General features: G+C 42.3%; 1 protein-coding gene and 1 long non-coding RNA gene across 3 annotated transcripts; one reads left to right on the forward strand and one right to left on the reverse strand.

Moving 5' to 3' along the window:
- Nucleotides 1–598: 598 nt before the first annotated feature.
- Nucleotides 599–21,606, reverse strand: RAB9A (RAB9A, member RAS oncogene family). 2 transcript variants are annotated; one of them, XM_033201569.1, is made up of 3 exons: nt 21,416–21,606; nt 6,842–6,930; nt 599–1,709 (listed from the first exon to the last, which is right to left on the reverse strand). In XM_033201569.1, the coding sequence occupies exon 3, from the start codon at nt 1,681–1,683 to the stop codon at nt 1,078–1,080; it is 606 nt and encodes a 201-aa protein (XP_033057460.1). In that variant the 5' UTR covers nt 1,684–1,709; nt 6,842–6,930; nt 21,416–21,606; the 3' UTR covers nt 599–1,077. The 2 variants fall into 2 exon arrangements, with proteins under 2 accessions (XP_033057460.1, XP_033057461.1); XM_033201570.1 differs by lacking the exon at nt 6,842–6,930 and having other exon boundaries at nt 21,416–21,600.
- Nucleotides 18,460–19,927, forward strand: LOC117078048. The gene is made up of 2 exons (XR_004434912.1): nt 18,460–18,525; nt 19,626–19,927. It is a non-coding gene; the product is annotated as an uncharacterized LOC117078048 (long non-coding RNA).
- Nucleotides 21,607–22,090: the final 484 nt, after the last annotated feature.

The following is a 22,090-nucleotide window of genomic DNA, read 5'->3' on the forward strand; positions in this document are numbered from 1 at the left end:
CCAAGTTCAGTAGTTAGCCTTTTTCTTTTTTTTTTTTTTTTTTTTTTGAGACGGAGTCTCGCTCTGTCGCCCAGGCTGGAGTGCAGTGGCCGGATCTAGCTCACTGCAAGCTCCGCCTCCTGGGTTTACGCCATTCTCCTGCCTCAACCTCCCGAGTAGCTGGGACTACAGGCGCCCGCCACCTCGCCCGGCTAGTTTTTTGTATTTTTAGTAGAGACGGGGTTTCACCGTGTTAGCCAGGATGGTCTCGATCTCCTGACCTCGTGATCCGCCTGTCTTGGCCTCCTAAAGTGCTGGGATTACAGGCTTGAGCCACCGCGCCCGGCCGTTAGCCTTTTTCTTAAAACTGAACTCTATCTATGGAAAGGTTTTCCATTCATAGACAGCTTGAATTTAGCTGGATGTATTATAGACTGTATGAAGCAACTCTTGTACCACTGGGGGCCTGCCCTCTGCCTGAGACTGTGGGACGTGATCTATGGGGATGGGGGTGCATGAATGACACACAGATGATGAGTATTACTAGTGAGAGTAATTCTAATATGTAGAATGAAAACAGGAATGGTTAAGTCATTTTGAAGAGAATGAATTAACGATGCATTGCAAATACATTAGATTTTAATCTTTAATATCTAACATTATTGCTTTAGGAAATTATTTCCCTGAACCAAGAATACAATGCTAATTGCATAAAAACATACACATATAAAAAGTAGTTCTCCATTTTCCCAGGAAAAAAATCCAAGTATAACTTCTAGAATAGTCAAGTTTCTTATTTTAATTATAATTAATGTCTTGGTCATCTCATTATTAGCTCTGCAACTTACATATTTAAGTTAAAGAAATGTTATTAGACAACCGTTACAATTTATAAATGTAAGGTGCCATTATTGAGTAAATATATTCCTCCATGATTGGATGTGTCCCTTCTCCCACCAACTAATGAAGCAGCAAGATACATTAGTTTAATTTTATTAGTAGATGATACACTGCTGCAAACGCTAATTCTCTTCTCCATCCCCATGTTGATTTTGTGTATATGTGTGAGTTGGTTAGAATGCATCAACAATCTAACAATCAACAGCAAGATGAGCTAGGCTTGGGCTTTCGGTGAAGATTGACTGTGTCTGTCTGAATCAAGTGATCTGACCTATCCTCGGTAGCAAGAACTCTTCGAACGGCTTCCTCAAAGGCTGCTGCCACATTTGTGGCATCTTTTGCACTTGTTTCAAAGTAAGGATAGTCGCCGTTATCCCTGCACCAAGCTTGGGCTTCTTCTGTAGACACCTGCCGTTCGCTTATGTCAATCTTGTTACCCAGAATCACAAAAGGAAAGCTCTCAGGCTCTTTCACATCTGCATAATATATGAATTCTTTCTTCCAGTTACTTAAGTTCTGGAAGCTTTGTGAATCATCAACACTAAAAGTAAGCAGGCAGCAGTCAGAACCTCTGTAAAATGGCGTCCTCAGGCTTCGGAATCGCTCCTGACCTGCCGTGTCCCAAATCTGCATGGTAACAAAATGTCCATCCACTTCCAAATCTTTATTTAAAAATTCCACACCTATTGTATGGAAGAGCTGGGTATCAAACTTATTAGTTACATATCTGTTCATAAGTGAACTCTTCCCAACTCCACCATCTCCAAGGAGAATTACTTTAAAAAGTGATGATTTTCCTGCCATTGTTAATCTCAAGAGCTTCAAGAACCCTGTAAAATAAAAAGGCACCATTACATTCCTTTATACCTACACATTCTTCTACATGATTCTATGAATATCAGCATTTAACTGAAATAAAACATATAGCCCCAGGGAATACCTAATAATAAGACTTCTTGTTTACTGAGCACTTAGCCATGTGCAGGCTACTATTCTACCATTATTCTCTGAAACAGCTGGGAAGGGCTCACTCTTCCCCTTTCTCCAGACACAGTTGACTGTGAAGCTGGCACTCAAGCTCAAGTCTGACCCCAAAGCCCTTGCTCTGAACCGTTACTCTACAATAAGCCCCTCTCTGTTCATAGTAAGCCCCACCACCATTTGTTAGAGATGGGTAGGAGACCAAAGTTCGCATGGTTTTTTGTTTTGTTTTGTTTTTTGAGACAGGATCTTGCTGTCACTCAGGTTGGAGTGCAGTGGGACCATCTTGGCTTACTGCAGCCTTGAACTCCCAGGCTCAAGCAATCCTCCCACCTCAGCCTCTCAAGTAGCTGGAACCACAGGTGCACACCACCATGCCTTACTAATTTTTCTATTTTTTGTAGAGACAGGGTCTCAACCATGTTAACCAGGCTGACTTCAAACTCCTCCACCCAAGCAATCCACCTGTCTTGGCCTCCCAAAGTGCTGGGACTACAGGCGTGAGCCACCGTGCCCGGCCCACATGTTTCTCTTAACAACTTCAAACAGCCCTTCAGTGCACAGTTGTGGTGTTCACTGATGGCCTCTCTCATACCAGGGACTTTCTCTACTACTTCCTACAACCCCTTTCCCTGTCTCTCTTCAGACACAGGTGCTGTTAACCAGGAAAGCCAGAGACAGAATCTGACTTATCCTGCTGTGAAATAAAATATAAAGCAACCACTGAGTAAATGTACTTTATTCTCTTCATTAAAAACACTTTTTAATTTGTTCAAATTAATGTCAGCAGCAATGGAATTTTTACTTTAATATAATCTAGCACATTCGACCCACAAGATTCACTGGGCAGTTCAAACACTTAAGGAACATGAGACTGTGCTGCTACTTGTGTGTTTTGAGGAGGAATGAAATAAATCTTGCCGGGCGCGGTGGCTCAAGCCTGTAATCCCAGCACTTTGGGAGGCCGAGACGGGCGGATCACGAGGTCAGGAGATCGAGACCATCCTGGCTAACACGGTGAAACCCCATCTCTACTAAAAATACAAAAAACTAGCTGGGCGCGGTGGCGGGCGCCTGTAGTCCCAGCTACTCGGAGGCTGAGGCAGGAGAATGGCGGGAACCCGGGAGGCGGAGCTTGCAGTGAGCTGAGATCCGGCCACTGCACTCCAGCCTGGGTGACAAAGCGAGACTCCGTCTCAAAAAAAAAAAAAAAAAAAAGAAATCTTAAATGAAAATGTGGTACTATATATATGTTCTTTAGAAGTCCTGTGGCAGGATTAAAAACTTTACTACACTACAAGAGCCAGCCTGTGGGGGGTGAGATTTCAGAGGCCTGTTGACAGACAGCTACTTCTAGGTGCTGGTGGGAGCACAGTTCCTGGTTAATCCTTCTGTTTACATTTTTATTGTGGAAAATTTAAAACATACATAAAATGTCTATATAATGAGTATAATACAATGAGCTCCCATGAACCCTAACCCAGCTTCACCAATTATCAACTTACGGCAAATCTTGTTTCCTCCATAACCCCTCCAACTCTCCCTTCTCCCCAGTTATTTCAAATCAGATTATATCATTTAATCTGTACTTTAGTATTAAATGGTTTTTAAGTATACTAAAATGTATATAAGAAAATACTAGAGAAGCACTGTACAACAGAATTTGATGCAACAATGGAAATGTCCAATATAGCAGCCACTTAGCCGCATGTGACTGTTGAACACCTGACATGTGGCTGATGGAAGTGAAAAACTGCATTTTAAATTGTATTCGATTTTAACTAAATAGCCACATTTAATGAGCCAATTGCTGTATTGGAGAGCACAGATCTAGAACAAATTTGGTCAATAACCTTAATAGGAAAGTAGGTATTATGAATCCCTCAATGGGAAGGCAATAAAGACATGAATAATAATTGTTATATTGACCAGGATGAATTTGTAAAATCACTGTAGAAAACATTATCTGGCTGTCTCCTGGTTATATGCAATGTGAGCAACTACAGTATAACTGAACACTTCTGTAACATGTAGGAGTTCTGCATTTCTAACTACACGCTCCACTGTTCTGATAAAAACCTTGTAGCAGCTTGTATAATGAGAAATTAAATGAATGGGAAAATATTATTAAAAAATGATGGGACATACCTTAGTCCCTACCTCTTACTGGTTCTTTCAAATTACTACTACAGGCCAGGCAGAGTGGCTCACACCTGTAATCCCAGCACTTTGGGAAGCTGAGGCGGGCAGGTCACTTGAGGTCAGGAGTTCGAGACCAGCCTGGCCAACATCGTGAAACCCTGTCTCTACTAAAAATACAAAAAAAAAAAAATTAGCAGGACGTGGTGGCGAGTGCCTGTAGTCCCAGGTACTCGGGAGGCTAAGGCAAGATAATCCCTTGAACCTGGGTGGCAGAGGTTGCCGTGAGCTGAGATCGCACTACTGCACTCCAGCCTAGGTGACAAAGCAAGACTCCATCTCAAAAAAACAAAACAAATTAATACTACAGTAATTACTACTATAATTAATATTTATACAATTTAAACTGTCCAACACAAGTGTGTGGCAGTTAAGGTGCACAGCTTTTGAGAGACTTGTTCAATTTCAAATGTATTGCTCTACTCAATATCCAGACTAAATGTTAAAGATGAAACTGAAACAGTCCCAAGCCCCTTACTTTCCCGACATAGGTAACAATGTGCTAAACTGGCTGCTTTAATTCTTTGGCATCTTTGCTTCAACAACTTCAACTTAAAGAGAAAAGACTGAAAACCATAAAAGCAAACCAAGTATTTTGGCATAGGGGAACCGTCTATCTAATGTCTCCTCAGAATTCTTCAGTGGGTTGTTTCCCAGAGAAGGCAAGACACCTGGCCCCTGCTCTTGGCCAGCCTCACTCTAGCCACCTCCCCACTCACAGCCTCTGCTTCAGTCATTTCTGAATGCACCATCACATGGAACTGAAATTCAATTCCACCCGCTCAGCACACCCTACACTCTCTTGCCTCCTCCCTGGCATATGCTGCACCTTGCTGGTGACTGCCCAGTGAACCACTGTGCCTTTAGAACTGCCTAGCATGGTCATCGCCTCCACTGGGAACCCTGCCCCAGCAACTCTCATCCAATGTTTTTCCTTTCACACAATTTCCATGTTGTGTTATGACAGTACAACAGACATCATTTATTCCAATATTTTAATAAGTCTCTACTGATCTAACTGCCTTATCAGACACAAAGTTTTACCATACATCACTGAATTTTTAGCATCTTTATATCAAATTACAAACCAGATCATGCAATCTAACAAACCCCACCCAGACTATTGGTTGCATATATCTAGTAAATTAAGTTTTAGAAATTCCTTGAAAGTGGTAATTTATAATTTTATCAAGACACTTTGATAGTTCTTTTCTTTTTTCATAATAATGTGGGACTTCCTAGTTTGTCTCATTCTGACCAAATGAATTTGGGGTATGCCAAACCCACCAGGAAACAGAGTATAGGGTACAATTTTTTACATTTCCCATCTACAGTTTGAGGCCTACCATGTATTTCCATTTGGGAATATATTTGCATTTGCCAAAATAATTTCTACATGAATATCTCTCTGATTCTAACTGTAGAGTTGTATAAAAACACACATGCTGATATAAATAATTGTACACACCATCTTATTTACCAATGACATCTAACAAAAGCCAGTTTCATTCGATCTACACATAATATAACCACAATCAGCTTACAGATATTAAAAATATATTTTTTCTTTAAAAACAGTAAAATCTTTTGAAATTTCTTTAGTATAAGTTAAATAAATAAAGGGATCCTACCATGTTATTTTCAAAATTTGCCTAAAAAGGTAATGTGAAGTCTCTTATACTTCACAGTTTAAAATGACTGTCCAAAGACAAACAATTTTCGCCAAGGTTAAAACATTAGTAATTCTGCTAAATTCTATAAAGAAATCTGAATAAGGGGCCGGGCGCAGTGGCTCATGCCTGTAATCCCAGCACTTTGGGAGGCTGAGGCGGGCAGATCACTTGAGGTCAGAAGTTTGAGACCAGCCTGGCCAACATGGTGAGACTTCATCTCTACTAAAAATACAAAAATTAGCCGGGCGTCATAGCACATGCCTGGAATCCCAGCTACTCAGAAGGCTGAGGCATGAGAATTGCTTGAACCCAAGAGGCAGAGATTGCAGTGAGCCGAGATTGCGCCACTGCACTCTAGCCTGGGTGACACAGCTAGACTCTATTTTAAAAAAAAGAAAAAAAAAATCTATATAAGAAAAGCATATTACATATAGGTCATAAATTCTACCTGAATTTAATTGTTCAAGCATCATTATCTACAAAGAAAAAAATTAGAAAGCTCACCTTAACAGTGTATGTTTTCATAATTTTGAGAGTAAAATGAAGAATTAAAATGTTAAAGTACAGTATCTGACTTCTATTAGCAGCCAGATTCTTAACTTAAAAGAAAAACCGGAATACCGTCCATAACCTTTCTCAGTCCAAAAAAGTCCTACAATCAAATATTCTACTTTAATCATTACGTTTTTCAAGAAGTTTTTCATCTATCCATCTTGTTTTCTAAGTTTCACATTCAGAGACAGATATGAAATTGTATCAAGAGAAAATGTATAATATTTCATTCATTCTTTAAAACCTGCCCAAATTTTGGGTGGCTGAGTCATATTCCAGAGAATAAAATGAAGATAACACAAAAGGGAAGACAGAAAAGGGCCATGAGAGGAAGGGGCACCAACATGATACAGGAAAGGTCAGGCTAAGGCTCAAGGGAGCCCAGCTTCCAGGCAGCCAAGGCAAAAATGAAAACGCTCTTGTTTCTGTGCAAATCAAAGCACAACTGTCAGAAAAGAGAACTTGTTCCTGGCACCAAATGCCATGAGCACAGCCCCATGGGCGAACTATTTAACATCCTGAATCCTCATGGGAACAACAGTGACAGCAGTACCTACCTCCTAGGGTTGTTGAGAAGATGCACTCAAACAACAGAGGAAAAGTGTTTCATCACAGTGCCAGGCTCATTACAGGAGTGCAAGAGTGTCTGTGAAATGAATACATGAGTAAGTCTTCACTGGCAGTTTTATAGACAGGTTCTTTTTATGGTCATGTCTTACATCAACCTTCAGTAAGGGCAACAGGCAGAACAAATTAGAGGACGATATAAGCCTACACTAGGAAGCTGAAGGATCCTAGTCCTAGAGTTCAAATTCAATGTCAAGGTCTCCCAGTGATCACTATGTGGAACTGTGCTAAAGTACTAGCCTCTATTGGTTTGAACCAAAGGTTTCAACCACCCTCCCCACCCACCACTTTTAAAAGCAAAGGGCATTTTTGTGGGACTTACATATAGCAGTCCTTAATTTATAAAATACAATTAATAATAAAATGAGACGCTTCAAAATCCTGACATTTGGGGTTGAAGATGAAACAACAATAGCAGCTAGTAGCATTGAGCCCAGTATGTTATGCAAGCTACAACACTGTGTTTATTCCTCACAAGTCTCTTAGTACCTATTACACATGAGGATACTGACTCAGAGAGGTTACATGCATGCTCAAAGTCACACACCTAGTAAAAGGCGGGGGTAAGATATGAACATGGCCAACTGACTCTAAAGCCCAGGCACTTAACCCACTAGGCTACGTCAATCCCAACTGCCTATGCATCTGTTTCTGAGGTTCTACTGTTGTTGCTGCAGGTAGAATGAAGATAAGCAATTGCAAATGGTAAGAATCTTTCAAGCACTTGCTTTATTTCAAAATCTGCTCAAGAACAAGGTTGACCTGACAGAACTAGTAATCTCCAATCTTACTGACATGTAGCATAAAGCACATGTGTCTATGTTTTATTACAGTTCAAGTAGTTTAAAACATGTTTTACATGAAATGAGTCAAATTTTGCAGAAGCTTACCATTTGGTAGAAAGATTGGGAAAGCAATTTTTCAATAAGTATTTAGTGAGTGCCTGCTATGAGCCAGACCCTGAAGATACAAGCCACACATACAGTCCCAAGTTTGTGAAGCTTGTAGTTGGGTGAAGGTGACATCCACACACAAATGCATTTAAGTCACAACTGTACCTCACAAAATGAGAGGTATATGGTATAAAGTACAACTATTCACACTCAGCCAAAAATCAAAGAACAACTTAAAACAGTGCAAGGGATTCTGCCCACCATCTCCCTCAGTGAGTGAGGTGCACAATGTGTAAACCTGGGGCGCTCTCAATCAGACTCAGGTTCCCCGTGCCACTATCTTACGGAGCTGCCTGAGTCCATGAGAGTTCAGCCACCTGGGGGAATTAATTTACATGCAAACATGATCCTGTAACACAAGCCAACTATTTCACTTGCTGAGCTGCAGTTAAGGAAAAAGAGGTAACTTCCAACATCGGAGGGAAACTAGGCTGTGTTATGCTGTGTTAATGAGAGATTGTACATCGGTTTCTAGTGTGATGTTTCCAAAGCAATGTCTCCATGATCATTTTAGCCATGTGCTGCCATGAGAACACAGCCCTCGCCAAAGTCTGATTCCGCTGGAGGGGATCTGACCCAGGGGAAGTAGGTTTGATCACAGATTAAGCTCAGCAAGAGCAAGAGAAAACTATGAGAAAAGAGGAGGGAGCAGGAACCAGAAAGTGGGACCAATCCATGCCAAAGAAGCCTGGCTCTGGCATGAACTGGGAGAATTCAAGGTAGGCCCGAGCACCTGGAGGCTGGAGAGTGAAGAGTATGCTACAAAGACGGGACTGAAGGAAGAGGCCCAGGAGCAGGGAGGGGAGTAGAAGCCACGGGAAGGATTTCTGCCTGTACTCTAGGAATGATGGGGAGTCTCTGAAATAGCTTCAGCAGTGGGTGACCTGGTCAGATAAGGAGTCCAGAAAGCCAACTGGATGCAGTGGGAGAAGGGCTGTGGGTGAGGTGGGGAGGAAGGCCTTGGACAAGCTGGGATGGATGGCACTACGATCCCTCTCCACTACTAACAGTGTCAGCTAGGCTTACGACTGAAAATTGAGGTGGTTGTACCTCACACTTGATCCTCCAGTAAGATATTTACTATATGACTTCATACTTTACCTTGTTCACGTTCAAATCCCTGGCCCTTTACCTGTCTAACTCCTAGTCACCTGTGCGGATGCAGCTAGACCTCATCTCCTCCCGAACACCTACTGGACACCTCCAACTGAACCCCCTTCCTCGACACTCCTAACCACCCTGTGCGTGCCTCCACCATTTACCATAAGGAATTCTGTAATTGACATGCCTACTATGTCTAGTAAAAATGAAACACGCTCTCTTAAAAAACTCACATTACATGGATATGTACTATACAATTACAGAAATGTCCATATATTTTTGAGTTGTCAGTGTTTTAGATTGCAGCAAAAAAGTGCATACCCATACTATTATCAAACCACCTTCCCCTAAAAAGAAAGAAAATGTCCATCAATTGATGAATGGATAAATGAAATGCGGCATACATCCATGCAATGCTGTAATGTAGACAAACCTCAAAAACATTATGCTAAGTGAAGGAAGTCAGAACAAAAGCCTACCTACTGTATGATTCCATTATATAAAATGTTCAGAATAGGCAGATATGGAGACAGTAGATTCATGGCTGCCAAGGGATGGGGCGGGGGGCGGTGGCAGCTAAAGGAGAAGTGACTGCTAATTGGTATGGGGTTTTTTTTGGAGGGGGGTAATAAAAACATTCTGGAATTAGATAGTAGTGATGGTTGTACAACTCTGTGAATATACTATAAACACCAATGAATTGTATACTTTAAAAGGGTGAATTCGGCCAGGCGCCGTGGCTCACACCTGTAAACCCAACACTACGGGAGGCCAAGGCAGGCAGACCACTTGAACTCAGGAGTTTGAGACCAGCCTGGGCTACATGGTGAAACTTCATCTCTACAAAAAATACAAAAATTAGCTGGACGTGGTGGCGCATGCCTGTAGTCCCAGCTACTCGGAAGGCTGAGGTAGGAAGATCACCTGAGCTTGGGAGAGGTCAAGGCTGCAGTGAGTTGTGATCACACCACTGTACTCCAGCCTGGGTGACAGAGCGAGACCCTGCCTTGAAAAAAAAGAAAGAAAAAAAAAAAATTACTGTATGTGAAAATACATATGCAAATCTCCTGAGAATTAAAAATATGACCCTAGAATTAGATTTACACAACTAGAGCTACAAATGTTCTCCTTGTCCCTTCAGCAGCATCCCTTTAAATAAATCATTTACATGTACAACAGATACTACTTTCGGATTCCCATACCACATGCTGGTACCAATATATGCTGTGTATGTCATACACTAATCCGAATGTAAAGTTGGATAAGCAGGTCACTGGCAGGAAAAAAAATGAACCACATTGCCAGCAGATACCGCAAAATTCAAAAGACAAAAGAACATTTTATATTAACCCTTTCCTTAACACTATTTTCCCAACTTTTCTATTACGTACTTTTATATTATCAATTGTTCATGAACAGTTATTGAGTAGTACCCTTTTCTCTAGCCTTCTCCAACCCCTTGCTGGCTTCCAAAGCCATACACTACAATAAACCAAGGGGAAGACTAGAAAGCCTCAAGGTCCAAGCATCAAGAATATAATTCTGCTGGCCAGGCACGGTAGCTCATGCCTATAATCCCAGCACTTTGGGAGACCAAGATAGGCAGATCACTTGAGCCCAAGAGATCAGGAACCAGCCTGGGCAATATGGTGAAACCCCATCTCTACAAAAAATACACAAATTAGCCAGGCGTGATGGTACGTATTTGTAGTTCCAGCTACCTGGGAGGCTGAGGCAAGAGGATTGCTGGAAAGGCGGAGGTTGCAGTGAACCGAGATTGTGCCATTGCACTCCAGCCTGGGTGACAGAATGAGACTCTATCTCCAAAAAAAAAAAAAAAAAAGAATATAAATCTCTAATATGACTGTGTATGTGATTGAAGTTAGACTTTTTTTTATTGGTCCTGGATCTAATTGTCTCCATTCCTACAGATAACTAAATTCAATTTATTTATTATTTTTATTATACAAGATTTTTGAGCATGGCATTCAAAGAGCTATCCAACATCAGTTACAAGCCTGCACCAATTATATCCCTACTACTGACCATCCCCACACCTATCACTGGCATTTTCTGTCCATATCTTTGCTCGGGCTGTTACCTTGGCCTGCGAGGCCCCTCCCTACTTCGATGGCTATGACCATCTTAGTCATCAGAGGCCCAGTCCAGATCATCTCATGTAGGAAGCCAGGGCCGCCCTAGCAACCTAATCTTTCTCTTTTCTTTGCTCTCATCATCATTTCCACGTCTTTACAACTCTCATTTACTTATGTTCTAATCACCTTCTGTCTTGTTTCCTAATTACAATGTCAACTCCCTGGGAGGGACACACAACACCTAATTGCATCTATTCACTTGTCCCTTTTTTGTTCTGCCACTTCTCATACAATGCTCTACATTTGGTGAGGTGCAAATAAATGCTAAATTGAGAACGAAGAGTGTATTACTTCCTCTTTTATTCTTGTTATTCTATTATTATTCTATTTGTGCTTTCTGTACTTAAAATTCTTTGTTTCTCTCTCAGTTCTCCCCGCATTCTATTTTTGAAGTCTATTAAAATGTGTGGGAAGGAACAAAAAAATTGATTCTTACTTGCAATGCCAATGAGAATCCCACTTTAAGTTCCCTGACTGCGACAGGGAGCTGGCAAATGCTGAAAACCAACTACATTCCTTAATAAACTGCCAAAGGGAGAGCAGGCATCATTTGTAAACTGCCTTCTCAAAACCTGAATTTTAAAACACATATTCTGTAACCCCTCCAAAACTTAAATTGAATTTATCACTCCTGGTTTAAATTTAGGAACAGATTTTTTTTTTTTTGGTCAAATTCACAAGTTCCTTTGGATTCACCCTGAATGTCCTACTTAGAGGTGTACGTATCACTTCACTTCATAGCTTGAGAAAGTGAGGTTCAAAGAAAACCAGGGAAACAAAAATATGGATAATCTGAAAATTATTTTTGCTGGAGCTGTATTAGTTTCCTCATAGCTTAATTTAGGCGTGTCTCACTTAACAGTCTAATTGGTTCCACTGTTTATAAAAACTTCCTGATTGTCTTACGGAAATTTATGAACAAGAAGCAAGTCAAGGAAAGTCATTACGTCTAATGGGTACCAGTTCTACAGCAAGAAGTTACCAAAAAAAATAAAGAAAGAAGTAAGAAAAATACTATCAGAAAATACCATATTTAGTGTGCAGGAAGAAGCAAATAAAGAAAAGGAAATACCATAGGAATAGGCCAACTTGGAGGCAAGACCTGCCAAGGTGAAATAAATTATCTAGTCCTATCTAGTTAATCACTGAGCATTACCTCAAGAACAGGAGGCAGCTAGAGGAGAAAAACTGTATTATCAAACCATACTATCGCTATGTCAGAGCACCTCCCCTATTGAAAGAACTTATTTCAATTAAGTAACTTTTTTTGAAGCTGAATCAGCTACTTTAACTTTTAAGAAATATGTTAACTTTTTTCTTAAAACAAGGCACCTCTGTAGGTATGCTAACTAATCACTAACAGTGGTGGGGGTAGTGGGAAGGAGGAATTGAGAATGGCAAAAAAAAAGAAAAAGACTTAGTTAAGGAACTAAATCTTAAACCATCATGAAACTATAGTGCAGCAGGATCGCAACAGAGCCTTCTGCAATGATGACAATGTTCTATAATCTGCACTGCCCAATATGGTAGCCACTAACCACATGTGGCTATTGAGCACTGGAAAGTAGCTGGTCTAACTGAAGAACTGAACTTCTCATTTAATTTTAACTAGTTTAAATTGCTACATGAGGCTAGTGGGAACTGTGCTGGACAGTGCAGGCCTAGAGTGTGGTTAATTGGGAGTCCATGAAATGAGCTTCAGGGGGAATATACACTCCCTAGAATCACATGTGAAATAAGGATCAGAGCATTGGTGGAGGTTTGTGTGCTTGTGCTTTTTTTCTGGAAAGAACAAAAAAGGTTCATCAGATCTTAAAGGAGTTTGGACACCAAGAAATGATTGCCACATGCCTGCATCATCTGTATGTTATGTGTGATCCATTTCTGTAGCTCTTAACACCCTTCAAGACTTTTTGTCTTTAGCAGTATTTCCTCTTTCTCTCCCTCACCCATGAGACTTTTATGAATATTACACTTTGACCATAAACTGTGATAGTTCAGTGAACTGCCTTACAACTGCTAGTCCTGAGAAGTGAGGATAATATTTTGATTTTTTGTTCTGCTTAGGTTTTAAGAACCAAGCATAAATCTACCTGCGATAAGGCACTTACCTGTAAAAGGCACTTACAATACTTTTTGACAATAAAGAAAAGAGTGCACTTTGGAAGACAGAATTAAAATGCAAAGACATAGATAAAAGTCACAAGATGAGAACATGGGGAATTAAAGGTAGCTATTTCAGGAAGAAAAACAATTTATGAAAGGAATGAATTTGAACATATACGTCAGAAAAATATATTAAAGCAGCAAAACACAAATCAAAAATGATCTGCAACATCCTGCTATCACCTAAAGAAACACTGGTTCTGAGGCCTCCCTTCCAGTTAGATAAGAAACCAAATGTCTTTAATTTACAGCAGACAAAGCCAGGGGTTACAGAACTATACAAACTCACTGAGGGGCTCCACAAGGCATGGAGCCACAGCAAAAGGAAACTTCTCGACTGTTAGAGAAGTTAATTACAAGGAGTGAGGATTTCCTAAGAAGATACATTTAAAAAGGGGCACCTATGTCTGGTATATAGGACTCAACTAGACTAGAGGCTCCCAAATACCATTCTGCAAGGAAGTTGTCACCAGCTCAACACTACAGGCAGCTCTTCATCAAGTTCAGTTTATCCAATGTAACTGTCACTTTGTCAGTGATCCCCCAGGTCTGCCCTATCGAAGTGTTGAAACTGACTTTTCTCACAAAAAGCTTTCCAAACCCAGCCTCACTCTGCCCATCACTACCCATTTCTCAATCTGCCTGCAAACCTGATTAACTCTCTGCTCAGCTTATAGGACACCAGGGCTCCCACTCCATCCTTTCCCCTGATTGTCAGCAAAAGTCACCAAAGACCTCCTAATGGCCAATCCAATGGCTTTTTCTCAGTCCTCATCTGAATGCCCTACGGCACATACAACCCTAAGGTGAATACAGAGAAAAGTTCTTCTCTCAGGACTTTATTGTGTATGTTTCTAGAAAACACCTGCAAGTTCGACCAGCAATTCCACCTGAGGCCCAGGTAGTAGACAGTGAATTCTCTCAGGTGTAGTGATCTGTCTGGATGTGCACGAACTAAAATCATGGAAGGTACCCAAGTCTTTTTTCTTTTTGTAAAAGACAGAGTCTCTCTCTACCACCCAGGCTGGAGTGCAGTGGCATGATCATAGCTCACTGCAGCCTCAAAGTCCCAGGCTCAAGTGATCCCCCTGGAGCCTTAAGGCTCCAGAGTAGCTGGGACTACAGGCGCAGACCACCAAGACTGGCTAATTTTTTTTTTTAATTTTTTGTAATGACAAGGTCTAACCATCTTGCCCAGGCTGGTCTTGGAACTCCTGGGCTCAAGCAAGCCTCCCTCCTTGGCCTCCCAAAGTGCTAGGATTACAGGTGTAAGCTACCACGCCTGGCCTCAAGTGTTTTTAAAAAACAAATAAGGAAACAGAGGCCTAACTGAGAAAATGTCTTTCTTACACAGGATCACACAACTAGCCAGAGGCACAGGGGAGACCTTCAAGTCTGAGCCAGGACTCACCACCCATGACTGCCTCTATCAGGTCCAAACAGCCTGGCAGTAATCCTCTTGAAAATGTTTCCTAATTGTCCATAAAACCACTCTGATAATAGGTTCTGCTTTCTCTCCTCCTTGGTCCCTTAGCTTTCTAAAACATAGACAGCTCCCTTTCCTGACAAGCTCTTCATGAAGCTATTTCACGAGACTGAAACCCTTACCTGTTTCCAGATGGTATCTCCCTGGGCTATAAAAATCAGTGACTCCTAAAGTCTACCTCTGCATGTCTGGGCCAGACAAGAATTTGCAACCCCTTGTATAATATGTTCATCTGGTACCCTGATGGTAGTTCAAATTCAACACATCTAAAACTGAGCTAATTATTTTCTCCATTTCGAAAATCTCTTTATTCTTTTCTCTTATGCACTTCATTCAGCCACACATGAAATATGTCCACTTTCGCACTACCTATTGCTATTGCCTTGCTTGCTCAAATAATAAATGCTATGGCTGTAATTATATTAGCAACCACTATTAACTGAATATCTACTAGGTACCTGGCATACAGCACCTTAAAATCACCTGCAAGTTGGACACTATCATCCATGTTTTATAGATCAATAAACAAGTCCACAAACTTCCCCAGGTCTAATTAAATACGGCAGGTCAAGTATGTGTTATCTTCACTCCCACCCAGTGACAGAAAAGGTCTACATAAGGTACAAATCCAAAAAGGACACCAAGAAAGAACAACTGTAGATGCAAGACAGCAACAAAATTTAGAAAGTGGAAAGCAAATGGTCTGGGAGTGACAGAGTGAAGAGACAATGAACCTAATGCGGAAAGCAGCAGCCAACAATGAGAAAGCTGATTCCCACCAGACAACTGGAAAAGAACTGAACAGCACACGGGGACTTCCTGAGACTTCTCCAGACAGGCCGGGTCCGGAAGCTCAAGGGGTCCCCGAAAGGCTGTAGATTCCATGACCCACATCCTTGTGCCACCTTAGCAGACCCACTTCCTAAAGTATTGCACCCAATGGAGAGAAAGCACAAAGGAAAGTGGAGCTGGAGGGACCATCTGCACAGGAAACCTGAACTGCAGTCTCTTTCCTCTGTGTCCCTCCCCTCAGTTTAGCAACTAAAAGGGTAGCATCCCAAAACTGCAAAGCTCTGGGGGAAATGAGGGGCCCAAGGGAAAAGCTTACAGATACTGGAAGGAGGGATGGAGAATTAAAAAGGGACTTTGATGTGTTTTCTCCTTACCGCTAAACCTTGTAGTCCATACACTAGAGCCAATAATACCAACTTCTAATCCTAAGGTTCCCAAACTGCATGCTGAGGTGCCCCAAAGCATTATGGCAAATTCACAGGGGCAGGGCAGGCTATTTTAAATTCTGAGGGAAACACAGATACTTGACATTTGTAGGGCACCACACTGGAGGGGAGTTAATTAGATTGTGCTGCATTCCTTTCGATGACATCATATCTTCATGAAGCTAGGTTTTCCAGGACTGCTGTGATAAAAATCAAGTACTGGGCACAAATTAAAGTGGATTATGAAGGTGGCAACTGTTTGCTCCCAAACAACCATTTTTAAATGTTATTTAAGAATATTAGCACTCATTCCAAAGAACATTCTGCATTCACCAATGGGTAGTCCTCAGGCAGTTCTGATCTGACTTCCAACCACATTATGTATGTATTTCCAGGTATATACATCTGATCAAATACACAGGTGTGAAACTACACAGACCAGGGCAGTCAGCTGCATAAACACTCCTATCTGTTAAGAGTTCTGCATAGCAAGTTCTAGAAACAGAAGTCTGTAAGGCTTTTTTTTTCCCCAGGTTTTTCCAACGCTGAGAACACAGTCTTATGGGCACTGACCTTTTGGAAATTACCTTAGCTTCTGTACCCAAAAATCTAATCCAATTCACACGAACTTGAAATTAAAATACAGTAGTCAGTTCAACTCCTTTATACTGCTTTGCTCTCTGTCACACTTGAATAAAGAATGTGGCAATGAAATGAATATGTCCAGTTGTTCTATAGTGTTTCTCCATCCCCTGTCAAACAACAGAATACATTTGTACGAGTCAGGCGTAAGACAAAAGTGGAGTCTGTGTCCACAGACTCCCAGAGAACTCCTGGAGAATGCAATGAGCTGGCTTCCATGCAGCCAGAATGTGAAGCCGGGACAGCCTGTTTCACTTCTCCATTTTTTGTTCCCAAAATACACACCCAGTCTCTCTCCACCTCAGGCAGATCTAGCTGTTACCTTACTTACATTCATTTACATCTAGTCATCCTTACTGTACTCCTAATAAACAACAGTGTTCCAACGCCTGAACTCACCACGGTCAAAAATTAACAAAAGGATTGGAAAAATCCAGAATGTGGAAATACCCAGAGCACACAGGTTCACAACATGCTCAGTATCAAGAGTCATGTTGAGAAACAGATTTCTCCTCCAAGTTATCTAACTAGCCCTGGCACTCCTGGGCTCTCTGGCAACATGGCCTGGGACCGCCTCTGACCTCCCTCCCCTCTGCCTACACACCTAGGTGGCTCCAGGTCTCCTCCCTCAGGCATCCTCGCCTTCCAATTGCATCATAGCTTTCCACCAAACTCCCTGAAACATTTTTTGAGTTCACCCTCACTCCTCTATAAAAAAGTCCTTAATAAATGTTCTCTGTTGATGGCCTACTTAGTCACAAATCCTATTCTCTTATGCTTGGTTTTGACCGATGAGTTTATTATCTATACAGCTTTCAAGTTAGATGCGTTGCTCAAACACACACACACTTCCATTTGGCTTACTTCCTCCTGCTGCTTAACTAACACATTGCCTGGGCAGAACTCCTTGGAAGCTAATAATTTGCTGCCTCTACTTTGTGTCATATAATCTCCTAGAGATTATAAAGCACAGCCGTCTCATTTTACCCAGAAGGAAAAGTGGTGACCTAAGTTGAGCGGAGGAGTGAGCCAATTAATGATCAAACAAGACAACTCTGGCACCAATTTCTCTCGACCCTTCCCAGAATAAAACACGTCACTTTTGTCAGATTCCGTGTGTATGCACTAGCAATCATTTTGAGGTGTGTAACTCAACATCCTCCCTACCCCATAGCAGACAACTCCTGAAGAGGCAGAGAAATCTATTCATCAGCAAAGAACGTGCTGTGCATTGGCATGAGTCAAAAACCAAGCTACCAACAAAAAGATGCCATGTTGATTGCATGAATAACACTCACAGTGATGCCTAAAAAGAGATGCGATCCTTTTTGACTGCTCCAGTCAACCAATCCCTCCCAAAGTTCACCTAATTCTGCCACCAGAATGAAGCAGTACATATTTTGAAAGGTCTGCTCTTAGATAGGCATGAAAATGAAAAAAAAAGACTGGAAAACACCAGAAAGTTATGGCAAAGTCATTAAAAAATTCATCATTTATTTCTTGATTCCAGTGATAAAATGCAGGCATAACTATTTCTCTGGTGAGATGAAACTTAAGGATGAATTTTATGCTCAACAAGAATGGCTTCTCAATTGGATTCCTGTAAATATTCACACGTGGTTAACCGTACAAAACTGTACCAAACACATCAAGTTTTCCCCATTTCATCTAAGTCTGCCCACAGTAAACACCATGACACAGGTACTTCTGTGCCAAGTGTGGAGTTGTTTTCTTTAATTACTATTTTTTTTTTTAGCGACAAGGTCTCACTCTATCGCCCAGGCTGGAATGCAGTGGTGCGATCATGACTCACTGCAGCCTTGAACTCCAGGGCTCAAGTCGTCCTTCTGCCTCAGCCTCCAGAGTAGCTGGGACATGCACCACCACATTGAGGTTGGCTACTTTTTTTTTAGTTTAGTTTTTGTAGAGATGGGGGTCTCACTATGTTGCCCAGGCTGGTCTCAACTTCTGGGCTCAAGTGATCCTCCTGTGTGGTCTCCCAAAGCGCTGAGATTACAGGCATGAGCCACCACACTCAGCCTGTTTTTTTTTTTTTTTTTAAATGAACACCTGGCCCCTGTCCTTGAGTAGCCCAGGCAATAAATTCTGTTCTAGGATGATGTCAGAACCTAATCTTATGACTGTGATTGGACTGTAAGTTTCAGGAAGGTTAGGACTCCCCACTGCCCTTCTCATCAGCACCTTTGTATCAGTGCCCCACAGGCTGCTCAGACAACTGAAATAATGCAGAAACTAAACTGTCTAAGTCCACTTTAATGGCTCTGAATAGCTCTAAAGTTCTTTTTGTCATTTTTGCCTTAAAACAAAAAACAGATTCTGCTACCAGAAACTATTGCCCTTTTTTTTTTTTTTTTTTTTGAGATGGAGTCTCACTCTGTCGCCCAGGCTGGAGTGCAGTGGTGTGACCTCGGCTCACTGCAATCTCTGCCTCCCAGGTTCAAGTGATTCTCCTGAATTCAGCCTCCTGAGTAGGTGGCATTACAGGCATCCGCCACCACGCCTGGCTAATTTTTGTATTTTTAGTAGAAACGGGGTTTCACCATGTTGGCCAGGCTGGTCTCGAACTCCTGACCTCGTGATCCACCCACCTCGGCCTCCCAAAGTGCTGGGATTACAGGCGTGAGCCATCGTGCCCAGCCACTCACTCTTTAATCTTTCAAATGAATATGCTTCTCAGTAGAGAGAATTTTCCCCTGCTCCCTGTTAAAATGATGAGGTATCCCAAATAGGAAAATGACATTGCATTTGAAAAACTACAAAAGCAGTTGAAATGTAAGCTCTGGGGTTACTCGGACTGCTGAAAAGCAAGGTTTCTCAACCGTGGCACTACTGACATTTTGGGCTACACAGCTCTTTGTTGTGGGGGGTGTCCTGTAGGTTATAGAATGTTTAGCAGCAAAAATTAAAAATTAAATAACAAAAATAAAAATAAAAAAGAATGTTTAGCAGCATCCCTGGCCTCTACCCACTAGATGTCAGCAGCACCTCCCTTGCCCCCAGGTGTGAACCAAAAATGCCTGCAGACATTGCCAAATACCTCCTAGGAGGACAAAATTGTCCTCTCTTCCAGTTGAGAACTATTACTCTAAAATTACCCAGATCTGCTTTGAACCCCCGCTCCGCTCCACCCCATCACAACCTGGGTCATCTTAGAAAACAGACTGAATCTTCCTATGCCCCCCCAAATTCCTCAACTGTAACATGGAGCTCTTGCTGAAGAAATGCTATGAAAATTAAATGAAATGATGTACGTACAGGATTTACACGCACAGAATATTCACCGCGCCAGAGTGAGTGCTCAATAAATGGTCAGAAATGAGGGGAGGCTAAAAAAAAAATAATTTCGAGAACTCAAAAATCTTATCTTTAGGCCTCCAGAGTACTGTAGTCTAGACAGAAGAAATGGTTGAGATAGAAACAAAAAGAGATGAGAGAGGTTGGAAAATAAGTGATAGAACTAAGGTATTATTCCCCTTATCTCTTAAGAACCCGGCTTGGAGTCAAAGCCAATAGATGTTCTACTTAGTTTTTGCCTATCTACTCTAACATTGCAAATAATAAATAAAAAATATGCCCAGATCCCAAAAGTCTCCAAAAGAGAAACTTTGTAGTATAAACGAGGAATTTACTACAGCAGACACAAAAATTCTAAAAGCACCAGACTTCCACAGCATTGTCTTAGATTTAGGAATCCAAATAACACACTAAAGTTCTAGAGAAGCAATCATGATAACTGCATAATCTTCTAAAGGAAAAACTAAAGGCTGGCTTCTTAAAAGTTCCTAACTGAATCGTTCCAGGTTTCTTTATCTCTAGTTTTGCTCCACTGGACAGCTTCTGAGAGTACAGGCAATGCAGGGATTTTCCATTACAACGGTGCCAGAGACCAAAGGACAAACACATTTTTAAAAAAGCAACCAAATTCTGCCCATTGATTTTTATCAGGACGCTGAAATCCTATGAAAAGACTGTGGTCACGTGCCGATTTGGAAACTAGCAGAAAAGTTATTCCTCAAAAGAACTGTAGTCACGAGATGCGTCATCCCTTACCAAAAAAAAAAAAAAAGGCAATACGTCCACCAACTATTTATTAAGTTCAGCACGTAAATTTCTCATCTTGCCTTTCTACTTACCAAGTTGGAAGAAAAAAGGGAACGCGATCGTGAAACGTTAGCCAGCGCCTGAATCAGATAATGCCCCCAAACCTCCTGCAGCCTCTAACATTGGCTTTACTTTCCGAATTCCTCACCCAAGTGGTCATAAGACATCGAGCAAACACGTTCTGCTTAGGTGGAACTTCAGAGGTCGCCAAAATCAAGTCGTGGGAGCGCCTTTGTTTTCCCTACATTAATCACTCGGGTGTAGGATTTGGTTTGGGGACTGTGGATGTGCTTCCCGGAGTGGTTGGGGAAAGGCTGGCGTGTACGTGTGTTCCCAGGTGACTGGGTGTATTTCTCCGCGTGTATGTGCACGGGTGTCCGGGCTTTTGTATCTCCCTCTCTCCAGTGTTTGTGTGCGTCCCTGTGTGTGTGTGTTTCCGTGTGTCCCTCTCCCCAAAGGTGTGGGGACCCGTCTTTCCTCCTGCGTCAGACAGCAGGCAGGGAGACAACCAGCCGTCCTCGCTCCCGGGGCGGCCTTGTGACCCGCGCTAGCCCCGCGCGCACCGCACCCCGCCCCAGCTGCCCGAGGCCCTAGCCGCCCCCTCAGACCCCGACACCCGCGCGCTCCGCCCGGCCCCGAAGGAGTCCCGAGTCCCGCTCACCTCGCGGCCACACGGAAGGCGAACCGGGAGCTCTGGGCCGGCCCGTCTGGGTGCAATGAGGGCAGAGAGAGGGTCGGGGACCTGCACAGCAGGAGGCAGCGGCGGTAGCGCAGCCAGGTTCCAGGTCCAGCTGCTCCCGTCCAGCGCGGAGGGAACAACATGGCGACGGGCCGGGGCGGGGCGAGGGGAAAGCAGGGCGGGGCCCCTGGAGGCGGGGCCTGGAAGGCGGGGTCCCGCGGCCGAGGCCCTGGGAGTGGGGCCCGTGGGAGGTGGAACCGAGGCAGGCGGGGCCTGAATCGTGCTTTTCCTTTGGGTCGATTGCTCCTCAAGTGTCCTCCCGTCTGCGTTCGGGCGAGAGCGAGTACGAAATAACTGTCATTTTGAAAAGTTTACGTAAAGTGGAAATAACCAGACCTCATGAGCACAGTCACAGGATGTCGTGATTTCAATGATAGAAACGACTAGGCAAACGGACAAAGAACAAACAGGTAGATGAAAAATGAAAACAGTTGTGATATTGTGGAAAAACAAGAACTTTTTAAATGAAGCTATTAAAACTTTCCTTTAATCTTGTTAAAATACTGCCTCTGTCATCTCTAAATAGAAAGCGATGGTGCAAAATTGGTACTGGAGAAGCTCTCCTTAAGTCCTTGCTTTATGTGTGAAGTTGAGTGC

Source organism: Trachypithecus francoisi, unplaced genomic scaffold (genome assembly GCF_009764315.1).
Source record: "Trachypithecus francoisi isolate TF-2019V2 unplaced genomic scaffold, Tfra_2.0 Lachesis_group6, whole genome shotgun sequence".
NCBI classification, from domain to species: domain Eukaryota; kingdom Metazoa; phylum Chordata; class Mammalia; order Primates; family Cercopithecidae; genus Trachypithecus; species Trachypithecus francoisi.

Coding starts and splice junctions, on each gene's coding strand:
- RAB9A (XM_033201569.1), bottom strand. CDS start 1,683: ATGGCAGGAAAATCATCACTTTTTAAAGTAATTCTCCTTGGAGATGGT.